This window comes from Calypte anna, chromosome 7 (assembly GCF_003957555.1).
Source record: "Calypte anna isolate BGI_N300 chromosome 7, bCalAnn1_v1.p, whole genome shotgun sequence".
NCBI classification, from domain to species: domain Eukaryota; kingdom Metazoa; phylum Chordata; class Aves; order Apodiformes; family Trochilidae; genus Calypte; species Calypte anna.
In genome coordinates, this window is record NC_044253.1 from 14,837,480 (window position 1) to 14,853,759 (window position 16,280).

The 16,280-nt window shown below is 39.0% G+C and overlaps 1 protein-coding gene across 1 annotated transcript in view; it reads left to right on the forward strand.

Annotated features, from left to right (window-relative positions):
• The window catches only part of XRCC5 (X-ray repair cross complementing 5), a 49,251-nt gene extending 37,696 nt beyond the window's left edge, over positions 1 to 11,555 (forward strand). Inside the window, exons 17-21 of the mRNA XM_030454647.1 lie at positions 2,681 to 2,790; positions 3,293 to 3,389; positions 5,851 to 5,918; positions 7,120 to 7,191; positions 8,021 to 11,555. Of these exons, the coding sequence (XP_030310507.1) occupies positions 2,681 to 2,790; positions 3,293 to 3,389; positions 5,851 to 5,918; positions 7,120 to 7,191; positions 8,021 to 8,035 (362 nt within the window). The 3' untranslated portion in view covers positions 8,036 to 11,555. The remainder of the gene's footprint in view (positions 1 to 2,680; positions 2,791 to 3,292; positions 3,390 to 5,850; positions 5,919 to 7,119; positions 7,192 to 8,020) is intronic.
• The last annotated feature ends 4,725 nt before the right edge of the window (positions 11,556 to 16,280 follow it).

Here is a 16,280-nt window from a genome sequence, read left to right on the forward strand (position 1 = left end):
GGGTGTTCAGCCTAAAGAAGAGGAGGCTCAGAGGAGACCTCATCGCTCTCTACAACTCCCTGAAAAGAGGTTGGAGCCAGGGCGGGGTTGGGCTCTTTTCCCAGGCAACTCTCAGCAAGACAAGAGGGCAGGGTCTCAAGTTGTGCCAGGGGAGGTTTAGGTTGGAGATTAGAAAGAATTTCTTTATGGAGAGGGTGATCAGACATTGGAATGGGCTGCCCAGGGAAGTAGTGGATTCTCCGTCCCTGGAGATATTTAAAAAGAGACTGGATGTGGCACTGAGTGCCATGGTCTAGCAACTGCAACGGTGGTTCAAGGGTTGGACTTGATGATCTCTGAGGTCCCTTCCAACCCAGCCAATTCTATGATTCTATGATTCTATGATATAATAATTATCTACCATCTCTGGTATTGTCTTTGGTCCTCTGAAACAATCAGGGCACAGGAATTTTATGTCTTTAAGATTTATCAGCTTGTCATTTAAGAGAGACCCAATGGACAGGCCCATTTTTTAGCCATGTAACCCATTTCCTGCATATAATATGGTCTTGCAGTGCCTAGTAAAATACTGTAGGGGTTTTTTTCTGTTCCTTACAACAGATTTCAAAAGGAGGCAGCTCACAGAAAGTAGCAAGAAGGAGTTTTTTCTTCTAATGCCTGCCTGTGCAATCAGATGAAAAAGGATTAAAAATAAAAACAAATGCAAAGGAAGTAGAGTATCTGATTATTGTCAGAATGATTCCAGCATACTGTTTAGAATTAAGACTTTCATTGCACCCTCATAGTGCCTGGGGTTTTAATTTAACACATCAATGGAAAGGCAACATTTTTAAAAAATCACCATCACCACTGAAAACACCAGCAGGACTTGCTTTTATTAGTGCAATTCGTAAGAAATTAGAACATTTAATGGGAAGATCGTTAACCATTAAACAAATAGACTGACTTAACTTGGGGAGCTTAAGTAGTGAGAATTCTATTTAGTTTGTCAACAACTGGTAAAATAAAAAGAACGAGCTGATCACTTCTGGAGCAGTAGGCACTTGAGTAGGCACTTTCTTCTGTGATAGCTGCTTTTGTACAGAACCATTATCTGCCTCCTTTTCCAGAAACTGTAGAGTTTCCCACTCCAGAGCTAGTGGGAGAATATAAAATATTTCTTGTTTCACTCTTTTCAGAGATGCTGTCCTTCAGATTCAGTTCAATTAGGCATTTTATAGAGCATAAAAATAGCAGCAAGCACTGTGTTTGCTTGCAGTGAGCAGAATGGAATATGATATTTAAATGATGTCTGCATCTTAGTGTGTTTACTTATTCTTGTCTCTTCCATCACTCTGGCAGATATGTTCTATGTTGATATTTGCATGGATGAAATAGTTGCAGTGACATCTATGCCCATAACATCTGAACATAAGTAGGGCTATAGGTTATGCTAAAAATAATCAAGGAAAGGCAGATGCTGTGACTTGTCCAGAATACTTTCCTACATTTTCTTCCCTGGTGGCAACATCACCTTTAATCTCCCTGAGTAGCTTCCATCTTTTAAGAATTCTAAGGATTTCTTCAATCTGCCTATGGTGAAGAGGTTGACTGGCTTTGCTTGAATAGGTACTTTTTTCTTTTGTTCTTAACCCAACTCTTTGCTTTTGTTTTGAAAGAAGCAGTGACCATCAGTCCCTATTGATCTCTTTCACAGAGCTTCTGAGTTTATAGATCACTGTTGCATGCTCCTCACACTTGTCTTTTCCCAGGCTGAGGCATCTGCAGATGGTAAAATTAGGCAGTTCCTCACCTGTAACTAAATATGAGGAAAACTAAGTGCTAAATTCCAGCATAATTTGATTGGGCTTGCAGACCTCTTGGAGACATTTTCACTTGCACATTTGCAGTGTTTTACATCTGCCCGTCTTCTAGGAACTCAACAGTGAAGGTGAAACTGGTGCTCCCCTTCTTGCTAGGACAAGTCTCATTGTTTGCCTCTGTTTCTCTCTGTCAGGCATACACAGTTTATAATACCACCATAATTGTAAGGAGCATTGCCCTGATGAAAAATTGTCAAACTACCAGTATAGAGACAAGAGAATGTCAATAATAGTAAGGTAGTCTTTTAAATCACCCTACCGCTATTGTTTTGCCATCAGTAAGCCTTCATTGTAAATGTAACGCTTTAATTGAAATATGTGTGCACTTGACAGGATGTTTAGGGGTTATGCTTTGCACTGTGGGACATAACCTCCCTCAGATTTAGGATCCCAAGTGTTCTTGGGGATGGATGAGGCTCTGAGCAGCCTCATTTAGTGGGAGGTGTCCCTGCGCATGGCAGGGGGCTTGGAACAAGATTATTTAAAAAGTCCCTTCCAACCCTGAAAATTCTGTGATTCTATGATTCTGGTTTTACTTTCTATCAAACAAGCTATGGCAGTGCTTGCTTTCCTGGCCCTCAGGGAAAGACTTCTGCCTTGGCCATGCTTGAGTTTCTTTGTGTCTAAGCTTTTCCAGAGAGGCTGAAGTAATTGTCAGTAGCTTCATTAACAGTTACCACCTTGAGTAACTTGAATTGGTATGGGTATGATTAAATCTTTTGGTGCCTGTGGAATAGAGAGACATAAAGGAAAAATACTTTTTTGTTTACCTTGAAAGTGTGCATTCACTGAGTTACTTATTTTTCCTTGTCTTTCAGTGAGTCAGCAGTTAATACACCGCATTGATCAGTTCCTGGAAAATAAAGGTTCACAATACTACATGAAAGGGATCAATTGTATCAGAGTTTTCAGAGAGGAGGCCATTAAGGTAACTCTTGTTTCTTTTAAATTAAAAACATGATGGGCCAATTGCTGTATTAGACATTTCATAACTTTGTACTGCAACAGCTTGTTTTGTAGATTAAAATCTGTTACGCTGTTTCAAAGTTTAGATATATATTTGCAATTTATATTTCTTTATTCTTACTGGAATGGAGACTGGCTTCACTGGTATTACTTGCTGTGGCTTATTTTCTTTTAAACCCCAAAAGTTGGGGGGCCTGTGACCTGATGCTGCTGAAAGAAAAATGATCAGTCCTCCAAATTTCTTCATAAAGCCAGTTATAAGCAAGCCTTCCTAGCTTTCTGAAATACAGTGTTCATGGGTCATTGTTCCTTAGAACGCTTGATTTTAGTAGAGATAAAACCCCAGATCTGTACTGACTTTTGTGTTCACCATGTTAGATGACTTAATGAAAAATTAAGTTTGCATCATTCTTTCATAAGCTACCTTGGTATTTCACAGTTATCATTGCTGTTTCTTTTTTCAGCTATCCAAGGTGCAGTGCTTTAATGATTTTCTGCAAGCTCTGAAATCAAAGGTGGAAGATAAAGCTTTTGCTGATTTCTGGGAGATCGTGATACAAGGTAGGATGGCTTGTTAAAAATGGGACACTTAAACTAACTCCAGAGCAGCATTGTGATACGGTTCATTCCTGCAGCTTGTTTAAAAAAAAAACAAAAAAACCCCAAAACATTTTTATATTGCAACTTCCTTTTTTGCACCAATAGTTTCAAAGCTGCAATATCCATAATGCCTTGCCAAGTCTTGTTGAAATGGCAAATTAATTGTGGAAGAAGCGAGACAAATTAAATGTTACAGGCTAACGAGAGGAAGATACTATGCCAGCTGAATTTCAAAACAAATGGAAAAAACTCATCCAGCAGAGATATAAAAAGATTCTTCCAAATTAAGCTTAAAAAAAGGCAAGATAGCATCGAAATATGTCACTGATCATTTTGTGTTTTAACAAACTGAAGGACAAAATATGTGGTAATAGGACACCTACCTATGATTAAACTGGGAGATATGAGGCACTGCATTGCCAGAACCATTCAGAGACTACGCAAGTGATAAATAAAGGAACATTTTCACAAATACGAAACATGGTGAACTAAAAAACATCTTTTTTGTCACACCCTTGTTTTGAATTAGAACCACTGCAGAGAAAATCTGTTGAATTCCCATCTGTATCTCTGAAAGGTACATCCTATTACAAATGCAATGATATGCTTTTGTGTAGCACCTTTAAATGTGACAAACTCCACATACTCTGTAATGTTAACTTAATCCAACTTTTTGAATTACAAGATGGGAATTTGTTTAGCAACCCAAAACAATAGCACAAGACAACACTGAAATATCATACTCAGTAGTATCATAGAGGGCCTTCTCTGTAAAAAGTTGAAAAAAATGAAACAAACAACAACAAAAAACAGTCAATGAAAAAAAAGCAACAATTTTTCAGAGCTGTCATGGTTGAAAAAGACCTGTAAGAATACCATGTCCAACTGTCAAAACTCCTCCCCCCCTCGTCCCCCCCCAGTAAATAAAATGTATTTATCATCACATATCATCAGGCCCACTAAAACATGTCCTCAATTGCCTCATCTACATGGCTTTTAAATACTTCCAAGGATGGTGACTCCACCTCCTCCCTGGGCAGTCTGTTCCGATGCCTAGCTACTCTCTCAGTAAAGAAATTCTTCCTCAAAGCTAGTCTAGACCTCCCCTGGTTCAACTTCAGGCCATTTCCTCTACTCCTATCATTATTTACTTGACAAGTCAGCACCCACTTCCCTACAGCCTCCATTCAGGTAGTTGCAGAGAGCAATAAGGTCTCCTCTCAACCTTCTCTTCTCCAAACTAAGCACTCCCAGTTCCCTCAGCCTCTCCTCATTGAACGTTGAAGCTTTGAAAACAGGAAACTTGGATCTTCTGAAGTCATGCTACAATATTATTTTTATAGTTTTTATCTGGTACAAACCAGAGTTTTAAAGGAACTGGAGTGTATTTGGGGGGAAAAAAAGTTACAAATACAAACAGGTATTTTCATACAAAATAGGTTGTCTTCTTATGAGAAGATGATAAAGTTGTGGTGCTTTGTACATAATCTAGCTGCTCTCATGTGGTAGCTGAAATTGTTTTCTCGCTGCTGCCAAAAGCATCAGTCTTGTTTTCCCTGCTTCTTGCAACATCAACCAACCCTTCTTTTCTGCCAAATGCAGCATGCATTTGGTCTGGTCATAATTAACTGTAGTGACCAAAAGATGATGGATGTGAGTTAATGAGCAGCTCTGGAACAAGACAGATCTGTTACACAAGTTCACTTGTCTCATGAATCCTGTAGTTCTGTGGGCACATGAAGGTGGCATTGCACTCGTTGCTGTAATGTTTATGAATCTATGGTTCTTTGCTCTCACATCCACAGCTCTGCTATAATCGGGTACAAACATGCTAGAATACAAAAACTGTTGAGGTAAACAGTAATTGAGTTTTGGTTTTGTTTGTCTGGGGTTCTTTTTGTTGGGGTTTTCTTTTGTTATTGTTTTGTTTTGTTTTGTTTTGTTTTTGAGGAGTGGGTCAATGCACATAATGGTGGGGCTTGCACAACCAAGGAGCAAAGTGGGGATAGGACCAGGCCTTTGCTAGACATACTGTAGGCAATCACAGCATAAGTATGTGGTTATTTTTCTGAAGCTATTAAGGACCTAAGAGCACACTGCAAATGACTAAAAGTGTAATTTCTGATATAGTTTCAGCATTTCATCTGTAATCAATTATTTCAGTGTCTCATTAGTCTGATTGTCATAATATTAGCAATTTCCTAAGTGAATATTTCCACAAGCTTATGCATATGCTCATTAATTTATTTTTATATCATAGTTGACTCATTTACGCAAGTCAGATTTTCCTTTGAGCAATATTTCTTTATTTTTGCTGCTGCTGATGACACATTTCAAAGTTGGAAGCCTTTTTTCATCCCTAGCATTAACTGTGTTTTTGGGAAGCCTTCTAATGATATTTTTATATCTCTTCTTTTCTTAGACAGAATTTCTTTGATCACTAAAGTTGAAGCAGAAGGAAGTTTGGTGACTAGTGAAGAGGCTGAACAGGTACTGTTTTTTTAAATGAGTATTTATTTGTATAGAGTGATTGCTGTGGAAAAGAAGATTCTTTCTGATGTTGTTAAATCCTTAGGTGAAGGAAATGGGATCTTTATGAAGGAAAAGTGTCCTTTTTGTTAAACAGTTGAAATTGCCCCAATTCAGAGCAAAAATAATTCCCTAGCATGTAGCACAGCATTTTGATTTAATTGGTCTTTAGAAAGTAGCGTGTATTGACATAATTTTCTGAAAATATTCTCTACAAAGAATAGGCACTTCAGGATCTCAGTGTAGAGATAGGCTTTATCTATGCAGAATCACTATTTGAACTTCACAGAAAGAAAATGTGATCTTATTGCTAGTACATGAGTTCAAAAATCAGGATAAGTTTTCTGTCCAAAAGCATTGGGAACTCTAGCAATATGAAGTTGTTATGATTAGTTTTCACCATATATGTGGTGATTCTGGTATTATTATTGGTGAGCATATTAGATGCTTCTGGAAACAAGCATGTTGGAGTGTTTGCAAGATATTGTTTCTACAGAAATACAACACTTCACTAGTGATGAATGAAGCGTGTCACAGTTACAAATGAGTGAATTCTAACAGGCAGAATGGTGCCTTCTGTTTGACAGGAAGCACAGTTCAGCATTGCTGTCAGAAATTCTGTGTGGAGTGTGGATAAGATGAGCATTCTTGTATCAGACTGCTAGCCATGATTTTAAATAGCTTAGGAGAATGAAGATCCTTGTATTAAAGACCCCTCAAGGTAAACCTGTGGCTAAAATCACTAAGTACTTTGCAGACAAGCAGCTTTTATAAAAGACTCCACATTGATTTTTGCAACTTCCAGGCCTTACATTAGCAATAACCAGAAGGGAGTAGAAGTATGTTCTCATGAGTGAATTAACGAGTGGGTAAAAGGTTGTCTTTTAGAAACTGCTTTTTTCATCTGTAACAATTTGCCACAATGTGAAGGCAACACAGAAGTATGAAAACAAAAAGCTAATGAACCAAGAGTCTAGAAAATAAGCACTTCTGCAGAGTATGAATGACAGAATGTGATTTTTTTTACTAGACACGGAGGACCTATTGGATGTTTCTCATAATACAGGTGGACTTGTTTTGGCATACAAAGCACACATTCTGTTATTTTAACATTAAGGGTTTGGGATTTATCGGTATTATATAAATACATTTTTATTTTCAGTTCTTGGCTCCGAAAGAGAAGAAAAATGAAAGTCTGCCTACCACAGATGAAGGTGGTGATGTTGATGATTTGGTGAGTACCATAAAGACATGATGTGGCTTGAGAATTAATTGAGAAAACTGTGACTAAAAGGTGCAGTGGGAGAGCAAGTCCTCCTTAGAGCAGCAGAGGTGTCATAGAAAACACCTAAAGATTTGTCAGGAAAGAGCCACATGTCAGGAATTGTCAGGAAAGAGCCACATGAAATTACTTATTTACTATTGTAAACCATAACCAGGCATGTAATTTCATGATGGCAAATACTATGATAAAGAGTAACAAGGATGTTTACAGAGGTTAAATGTGTCCTCTAGTAGGTTTCAAAAGAGCCAAGAAGGCTGCTTATTTGATTACAGAATGTTATAATTTACTATAATAGCATTTAACAAAGCTTGTAGATCTAGAACAGCTATTAATGTGGGTTAAAAACTGAAAATTATTGTAAAAAAGATGCTTTAATTTTCTCAATTAACATTCCCTAGATAGACTTGCTGAAATTCAGGGATTTCAAGATGCTTTTTAATAAGTATTAGCAATTTTTTACAAGCTGAGTCATTACAAATCTGTCTCTTAATGCTTAATCTGATGGTGTAGACAGTTTTAAAGGAGCTTTCATAGCAGGCATATTTCTACTTTTGGACTGTACGTCTAAAAATCTATAAATTGCATGTATTATTATCTGAAGATGGGATTTTTAGTTTTGTTTTTGTATTTTATAGAAGTTTAGTATTCAATCCTATGAAGTCCACTTATGTTATATGATAAGGATTTCCAAATTTGCTTTGTTTTCTAAGTGCTAAGCTCACGAAAGAAATATTTTTAATTCAATTCTGCTTCTTCCAAATCTGTCTTCTGTCTGCAGCTGGACATGATGTGATTCAGCGATACAAGGTGACTAAACAACCAAGTTTTGAAGACATCTCCCTTTGAGATGAGGCACAAAACAGAATGCTAATGAGAAGACAGTATATCCATCTTTAGTTTCTCAAATGACAGCAGAAGTCCCAGAGATATTTGGAGCTGTTATAAATGTCATCTGACCTTTCAAAGCTAGAACAGAGGATTGAAGTAATCTCAAGTTTTTTGTGTAGTAAGGATACTGTTAAGGCATCTCGGGGTTTGTTTTTTTGTTTTTTTTCCTTTAACATTCTGAATCTCACTTATCCTTGGAATTGCTTTCAGATAAACACTACTAAATTTAATGACAGTCTGCACCGGTGCCTGAATTTTTTGTTACGTTGCCTGGAAAGGAATATAGAAATGTTGCAGTGAGGATACCAGGCTGAATCTTTAGTGGAGGTAACTCCATAGAGCTGTGGTTGCAGAAGGGAAAAAAGTCTCAGTTTTCCTGCTTTTTTCCTATGGAAGAAACAGAGCCAAAAAAACCCGAAACCACTATGGCTTATGGAAAAAAATTCTAGGCCACAGAGTCACAAAGTAACAGTTTGAAATACACAACAGAATCTTAAGCAGAGCAAAGCCAGATGTGCTGATTTTGCTATACTGTACCCAAGTCAGTAATTATGGTTATCTCTGTACTCTCTGTCTTGTCAGTTCAGCAGCAGCTCAACAGTCTCTGTCCTTTTTTTTAATACATTTTCTTGTTTCATATGCTGGCATTTCTGATTTTTTTTGACTTTTAACTGCTACAATTACTGTAGATACTCCTAGTGCTAAGAGAATGAATGAATCAGTTATGTCCCCATTTTATTCTCTGCTTTCATAGAACAGAAGAATCTATGAAAGCTGTATGCTGACATTACTAGTATTAAGATGATAAAAAAATCATGATCTGTAGTTAAAAAATGTTTTGAGGTTTCTGCCCTTTATTCTGAACAGCAGTCAGTGTGTGGGAAATGGCAGTTGTTTGTTGCCCCTATCTCCCTCACAGTGACCTGATCTCTCCTCTTACATCCTGACTGAACTGAACTGACTGAGTTCATGCAGACTTGGAAAATGTTTCTCAAATGCAGATGGCAGGGAATAAGTGATCTTTCCAGACCTTTAGAGCATTTGTGCCACCAGAAGATATTTTTCTGAACTGTATATGAGATATATTTGGTAAGTCCATTGTTTTGAAAGCCTTTTAAGGCTAAATACCAGTGTCTGGGTTATTGTTTTGCATTTGATAAATTTTATTAATAAAAAATTTAAAAATTGCTTTTATCTTCTTCAGAACCATGTTTACTAAGATTGGGTTATAAACCACCTATGCAGTGCTTAAGAGAGATTATCAAAGGCCCCTTTTCTAGGCATACAGTGTAAATAGTGAATATCAAAATCCCTCTGCACAAGTTGAGTGTAATTACTTGTTCTGTTCTTTACAAACTCTAGACTTTGTAACACTCAAGTACAATAATTTTTACCATTTTGCACAGACTGATGAGAAGACTTGGTCAAGTATATATAGGATTAGATCTAGACAGGATAGAATATTAGGGCTTTCTGTTTTGCTTGTACCAGTTAACCACATTTTTAGAGTATTGTTTCTGTCCAGCAATAAACATATAGTTCATGAAGTATTTCATCAATCTTCTTGTCATCTGTACAGCACATCTAGAAGAACAGATAAAGGAAGATACAGGAGACCAGAATAAGGGAAGTTTACTTTTGTAATACTGTCATAATCTGATATGAAGACCTAAAATAGAAAAACAAAACCAAAAAAAAAGGCAACTCCAATTTTAAGTTCTCTTGCTTTTCCCAAAGGGTAGAAAAACATAGAAGTTTACATTAAAAATTGGCATACAAGCAGATGCACTATACAAGAAGATTGTTTAGAAAACCTTTGAACATGGCTTAAAGTTTGACAATGTTTTTCTATATAGCAAGTTTTGAGAAGGTCAAAAATTACTTCCCTCTCCCCCTGCCCCTTGCAACTGTTATGGAACAGGATTTGCATTTATGACAGTAGAAGAACTAAACAAGAACTAGGAAACCTGTCCCTTCCTCTAGTTTTTACAGACCAGACATAATTTTAGTGTATCTGTGAGCTGAGAGTCTTAAAATAGGCCCTTCACTCCTCTGACTTACTCTAAGCACACAGTGTACTTCAGTAAGTTGGACAGAAATTAATCAGCTGCCCCTTCCCCTCAATTTTGTGACTCCAACATGACTAAGACACAGTGAAATGAATCCTGTCCCTTCTCATGCTTCACCAATACAGCTCTCAGATATTGACCGTGAAAATTACCTCTTTTACCAGCAATCTAAAGTACTGACAGTACTTTCTACTGTTACTCAGTCTGGAGCTATTCCAGAGCACTAAAAAGTATTTTAATTTGGTCATATATATTTACTGCTATACTAATTCTCAGGATCCCTCTGGATGCACCAAGTCAACTGTGTGGACCTAATGACACTTCTGGAAATCTATGATGGGATTGATAGGTTGACAGTAAAAATATATTTAATGTTGCTTTCCATCTATCAAACCAAAGGATTTTTTTTCCTCTATATTTTTACTCAATTCCAACCCTGTCTCGTCCTTCCTTCCTATTTTGATACACAATAATAGGCAGTAATAACTGTCATTTCCTTTTCCTCCAGAAGGAAGTGAATGCTGCAGCTTTCAGGATGCTAACAGAAAACAGAAATACCTCCAGTGCTGGAATATAACTGGATATATTTCCTTTCTGCTTTTTGAGATAATGCATAAAGGTAGCACAAGCACCTGATGAGACCAGCTGTGGTGCAGATATTTTTGCCTGAAGCCTGTGGATCAGACATAATGCTATGTGTAAAGTAAGGCAAAATAGCTGTAGGACCTGATGGAGTTTTATAAGGCTTGGATGTATGAGAATTTCTTCTCCAGCCTGCTACTGTGAGCAGTTAAATTCTCTCCCCATGGAGTGAGATGCATCCACAATGTGAGGAATGGCTTGTAGCACCCTGCACCATATTGACTTTTCACAAGTTATAGCAGTTATATCAGAATGCTCAGGGACCCTTTACTTACCAAAAAAGAGGACAGAAAAGAGTTTTTTTCTTTTGATCCCAAGCAAGCCAGCATGGAAAGCCCTGATATGAATGGGTAAAGTCACTCAACAGTTTTCCCTGCAGTCCCTTAACACTGCAGTGCATGAATCCCTTGTGAATTTCAACCTTCTAGCCCACACCCTTCCTGAATGTTCAAGGAATGTCACTTGTCCATCTACAAAGGATAAAAAAGGGCTCAGCAAGGGTGAGATGAGAAACAATGTGACCTAAGCTGATTGGGTTTGTTGTATATTGTTTGTAAGGGTTCTTTGGCTCTGTCAAAAGATTATTCAAAACTTTGTGAGATCTGGTGGTTGGGCTTCTTGGGAAATAAAGAAGGTATTCTAGATGAGGTGTGTTCTGTATCAGTTGGAATCTCTCGGAGATATACTAATACTAAATCAACCTGTAAATTAAAGAATCAGAAAAACAGGCCGTGTCCCCTGTAGCTTCATTAACAATTCTTCACTGTCATCTTTCATAACAAAGTAAGAGAGGTAATCTTCTACTTCAGTAGTGAAGGACAGAAGCAGTAGGGCATTACTCATAGCTCTGCTGAGGATTCGTTTGGGGCCACTTACTCAATCTGCCTCTTGATTATCCTCCCTTTGCAACTGGGGAAAGTTGCTTGCTCATGGTGCCTCACAGAGAAGGCAGTCGAAAGACTTTGAGACTTCTGTTTAGTGAGACTTTATATAAAGAGTGGATGTAAGTGCAGAAGTATTATGGCAAAAGATTTTTGAGGCGGGAGGAGCATAAATGAAGACAAAATGTGAGTTATAGTGATGCTCCCCGGGATGTGAGGAGAACATGATCATTAGTCTTGAGAAGAAGTGGAGCAGTGGGTATTCCATTAAGTGTCTCACAAGGCAGCAGGAATATGTGAGAGGCAGATATTAAACAGACAAAGACTGAGGTATTCTGGAGAAAGGGACAATCATTTCACTTAGTGATTTTAAAAAGCAAGGAGAGGAAACAGATTTCAAAGCTTAATATTGGGGGGAAAAAAACCAAAACAGCCTGAGCTGTTCTACATAATGAACCATTTACTTATGGTTCTCCCAGACACACACACACACCGACCTATTTAAAAATGCAAATGGTCACGAAGTTCCCTTCAGGCAGCAGTGACGAAATCAGTGTAGAAGGAATAGGTTTATTGCAGCAAGACAATATGTAATTGGGTTGTAGCTTTCTCTGATTTCTCTGCAGTCCTTGGGAGATGGGGTCCATAGAGGCTTTAACATTTGAATGACTCAGCTCAAGGTTTACACATGAGATTGAGTATAATCCCCATTAACCCAAAGATGATGATGACTCAGATGTAAAAACTGCAATGAGACAGAGGATGTGCAAAAGAACAGACATGAAGATAGAAAAATATGCGGCAATGAACTTTTCCTACATCAGGTCTACTGTAATTTGAAACACAAAAAGGACACAAAAAGGACAATACATTCCCAATGAAACCACTGGAAATCAAGGGAACAAATAACTTCATGCATATGAGAGTGTATGCTGGAAGGCAGGACAAGTTTCACCCCTTCTGGACAGCTCTATATCCTTACAAGAATAAGAGATAAGAAGGAAAGATGACTTCTTATAACAAAGGAAGTTCACTCTGCATAATCATAAGAGCTGTGGGCAGTTTCAGAGGTTTACTCTGGGGTAAAAAGAACTCAAAGGCAAACAGCTAAGTGGAGAAGTGTATGTTAAGTACCTATGTAGGTACCTATGTTAGGTATGTTTCCTTCTCTTAACTACAGAGTTTGTGTGCAGGAATCTGTGTGATGGAATCTGGCTTTCAGTTTGCCAGTATCTATTCTTAAAATTACTCTAGGCCAGACTATGAATTGTTTGAAACTGGTACAAAAAGCATAGGATGAGTAAAACTGTGATTCTCTTGGAAGCTGCAGAATGACTGGAATTGTAGGAGTGCAATTCTGTATTTTGTTTGGCATTAAGGAAACAATCAGCTCCACTTCTCAAATCCTAGAAGAGCAAATGCAGCTGAAGATAATTTACACATATCTATAAGTCTTCATATTACAAAGAATTCCTAAAGTCTCTGAAGATTCCCTGTGTGCTCTTAGAGATGGCATCAAACCAGCCGATGGGGAAGATGGGAACCTTTTGGCAACCCAGAGTCAGGTTTTCAGCTTCTTCATTTGCTTTGAGAAAGGTTGCCTCAGTGTGGTGATGTCTGTGAACATGTGAATGCACATGCACACATGACAGATGTTTCCATATCAGCCTGCAACTTCATAGCAGCACAGAACAGAAACAGTGACATCCCCAAAATTAATTTTGAAAATGTGAAAATTGGTGGTTTATACCTTTTACTTTTCTTTGTATACTGCTGTAAGTTAGGGTAAAGAAGCAGTGAATGCTATATGAGGTGCCATAAGATGAGTGTATTTTTTTTTATTGGTGCCCTGAGATTAATGGGCTCATGTGGTGACCAGCTGACTGTTAACACCCTGGGAGGAAATGTTTATTTTATATTTACTAACAGAAATTGGAGATACAGACTCACTTATCTGTAGCTCATCAAGCCTTTGGGCACAGAATGTGTTCCCATAGTTCGCCTCTTGTGCACGGAATAGACAAAACACACAACGCCTTCAAAACAACTGGGTGACACTTTTCTCTGAGATTCTAAAGGAGAGGCAATGCGACTGTGGCTTTGCTAGTTGGTGTTTGAGCAGCTCCAGGCTCTAATTCTGTAATGTGAAGAGACACGAGAATGCCATCACTCCAGACTAGCAGAGGTGTGCTGGGAGTGAGCTGCTCTGGCTCTGTGGGCTGAGACTGTGATGTTTGCTCTCTCCTCCCTCACCATTGCCACGGGTCTGCCATGTATCTTTTATGGTGAGCACATTAGGCCCCTTGTACAACTGCTGCCATGCTGCTTCTGCAGACATGCTTGGGAATGCAGAGATGCAGGAAGTGTAATTTGGGATGAGAAGCAATGAGTGCATTACAAGCATATGGAGCATACTGAGTGTATGGAGGCTCATGCTGCAGCTATCACCACCTTGCTGGTCTGCAGGAAGAAAAGACAGGATGGTTTCTAGGAAGGTTGCCTTGCATGGGAGGACTGTAACTTTTCTTTTCCTACCTGTTTCTGTGCATTGCACCTTCTCTATGTGTTCCTCTGCCTCCTTCATGTGCACTACATACAGAGCACTTCTGTATTTGGCTATGGGTTTTAGGATCTCCATTCAGCTTTGCTTACTTGCTCTTATTTTGCCTTTTTGGTGGTTTCTTGTTCCAGCCATATGACTGCTCCCTCCAGCCTGTATTGCTGCTGTGCTTAATTTTCAGCACTTAACTTCAGCTTCAGTCAGCACTGTCTGCTGCACTTCCAGAACTGGGGGGCAAACCCACTGGCTGCAGGAAACTGTGATCTAATTTTAAGTCCTGGAGGAACTGAGACCTCTCAAAACCTTCTGAAGAATGGCTTTTCAAAACTGACATCTCCAGAAGAGTATCAAGGAGGCTTCAAACCACCACTCTTTGGGGAGTTATCTATTTCTGCAGTGCTAAAGGTATGCCTCTTGCCAATTTGTCTCTACTGCAAAGATGCTCCGTTACAGTTTTTTACATTGTTCCTGCTGTACAGCTAATCCCTGCTTTCTGGGGGCTGTGCCAGCCAGTGATAACCTTATTATTTCTCCCTGAATTTTCTTGTGACCAGTCGTTCCTGAAAATCATTCTGGCTGATAAGGTGAGAGCTCACATTATGGTGCTGCTATATGGACAGTTCTGGTGTTAGTATATGTATTTAATACATGTCCAGAAATTTCTGTTAAATCATGAACCAAGGGTGGTAGTTTTACTGTGCTGCTGAATTTATAGCTTGTGCAGGTTGTTGGGGTTTCTCCAGTTAGAATCTGCTAAAAAATATTTCAGGAGTTTGTGTGTTTATTAATAATTTAGTGGCACAGAGAGTGCCATAAGAGCTTACCTGAGGTTTTCAAATGATCATGAAGTGTTGCTGCTTTTTTTCAGCTGAGTGATATGTAATGTAGAGAGGCAATATCCACAGAGATGGGTCAGTATTGGCAGAGATATAGATGCTGGCAGGGCAACAGCATCTCTGTGGATGATTTTGAAGATGCTCCTTTTGGACTGGGCCCCAGTCAGTGGCAAAAGCTGTGTTTAGCCTGCGTGTTCTGTGTGCAAGCTCCAGTGGCCCAAGGCTTCATTACTTTCCTTGCAGAATTAACAGAGAAGGTATTCTTCACCCACAGGCCTGAGAGTAGGTGTTGTCAGATGCTGTGTGTGAAAATGTGAGATCTGAAGAAAATGTAGTTGAGGCAGGTTAGTTGTGCTGTTCCCTTACCTCCTTACTGTCCTAGTCAGGAGGGTAAAGGATTTTCTAGCAATATTGAACTCTCAAATCAAAATCTTTGCTCTACCTTATTCCTCTTGGTTGTTAATCTTGAATCTTAGTGTTTACAGATAAAAATGTGCTTTTTTCTATAAATCCACTGGGAAAACAGCTGGAAACTACATGTGTCAGGTGACTATTACATACCAACTTGGAGCTTCATTTGCTGGGACATTCTCATCCTCCTTGGCAGACAACACACCACCCTTTAGGCCACCAGCTACTTAGAAAAGAGCCCCTTTACTATGAGGACAGTGTCTGACTGACTCCACTATAAATTAACTCTCCATTTTGCCTTCCAGGAGGGATATAGTAGGAAGGTGCAGGAGTTGGACTGAAAAAAGATTACATCATCTGCGGTAGAGGAGAGCTCTACATTGCTATGGGCCTTGCCACAAGTACTCCACACCTTATATTCCATGTTCTCATTTCCCACCTTCTTGCAGAGTGCCTCTTTATGTGGTGGATGGGTCCTGTTGGGTAGAGATGGGTGTAGTTTCTATAGTCAGCTGAGATGGCTGAAGAATGCTGCTGCTTTGTTGCAGGTCTGGGGCTTTTCTTGCCAGAGGGTTGTCCTTCCCATCAGCAGCTCTGTTGTAGAAAGGATGTGGGTGGTGCAACGTAGCTCATGGCTTTGCAGAGCCAACCAGGCGAGTTCAGTCACCTCTGCTGATGGCTGACTGGCTCTGAGGGATGCTTACTGTCCTGTCCCACCACCTCAACCATAAGGCAAGCAGCAGTGTCTTAG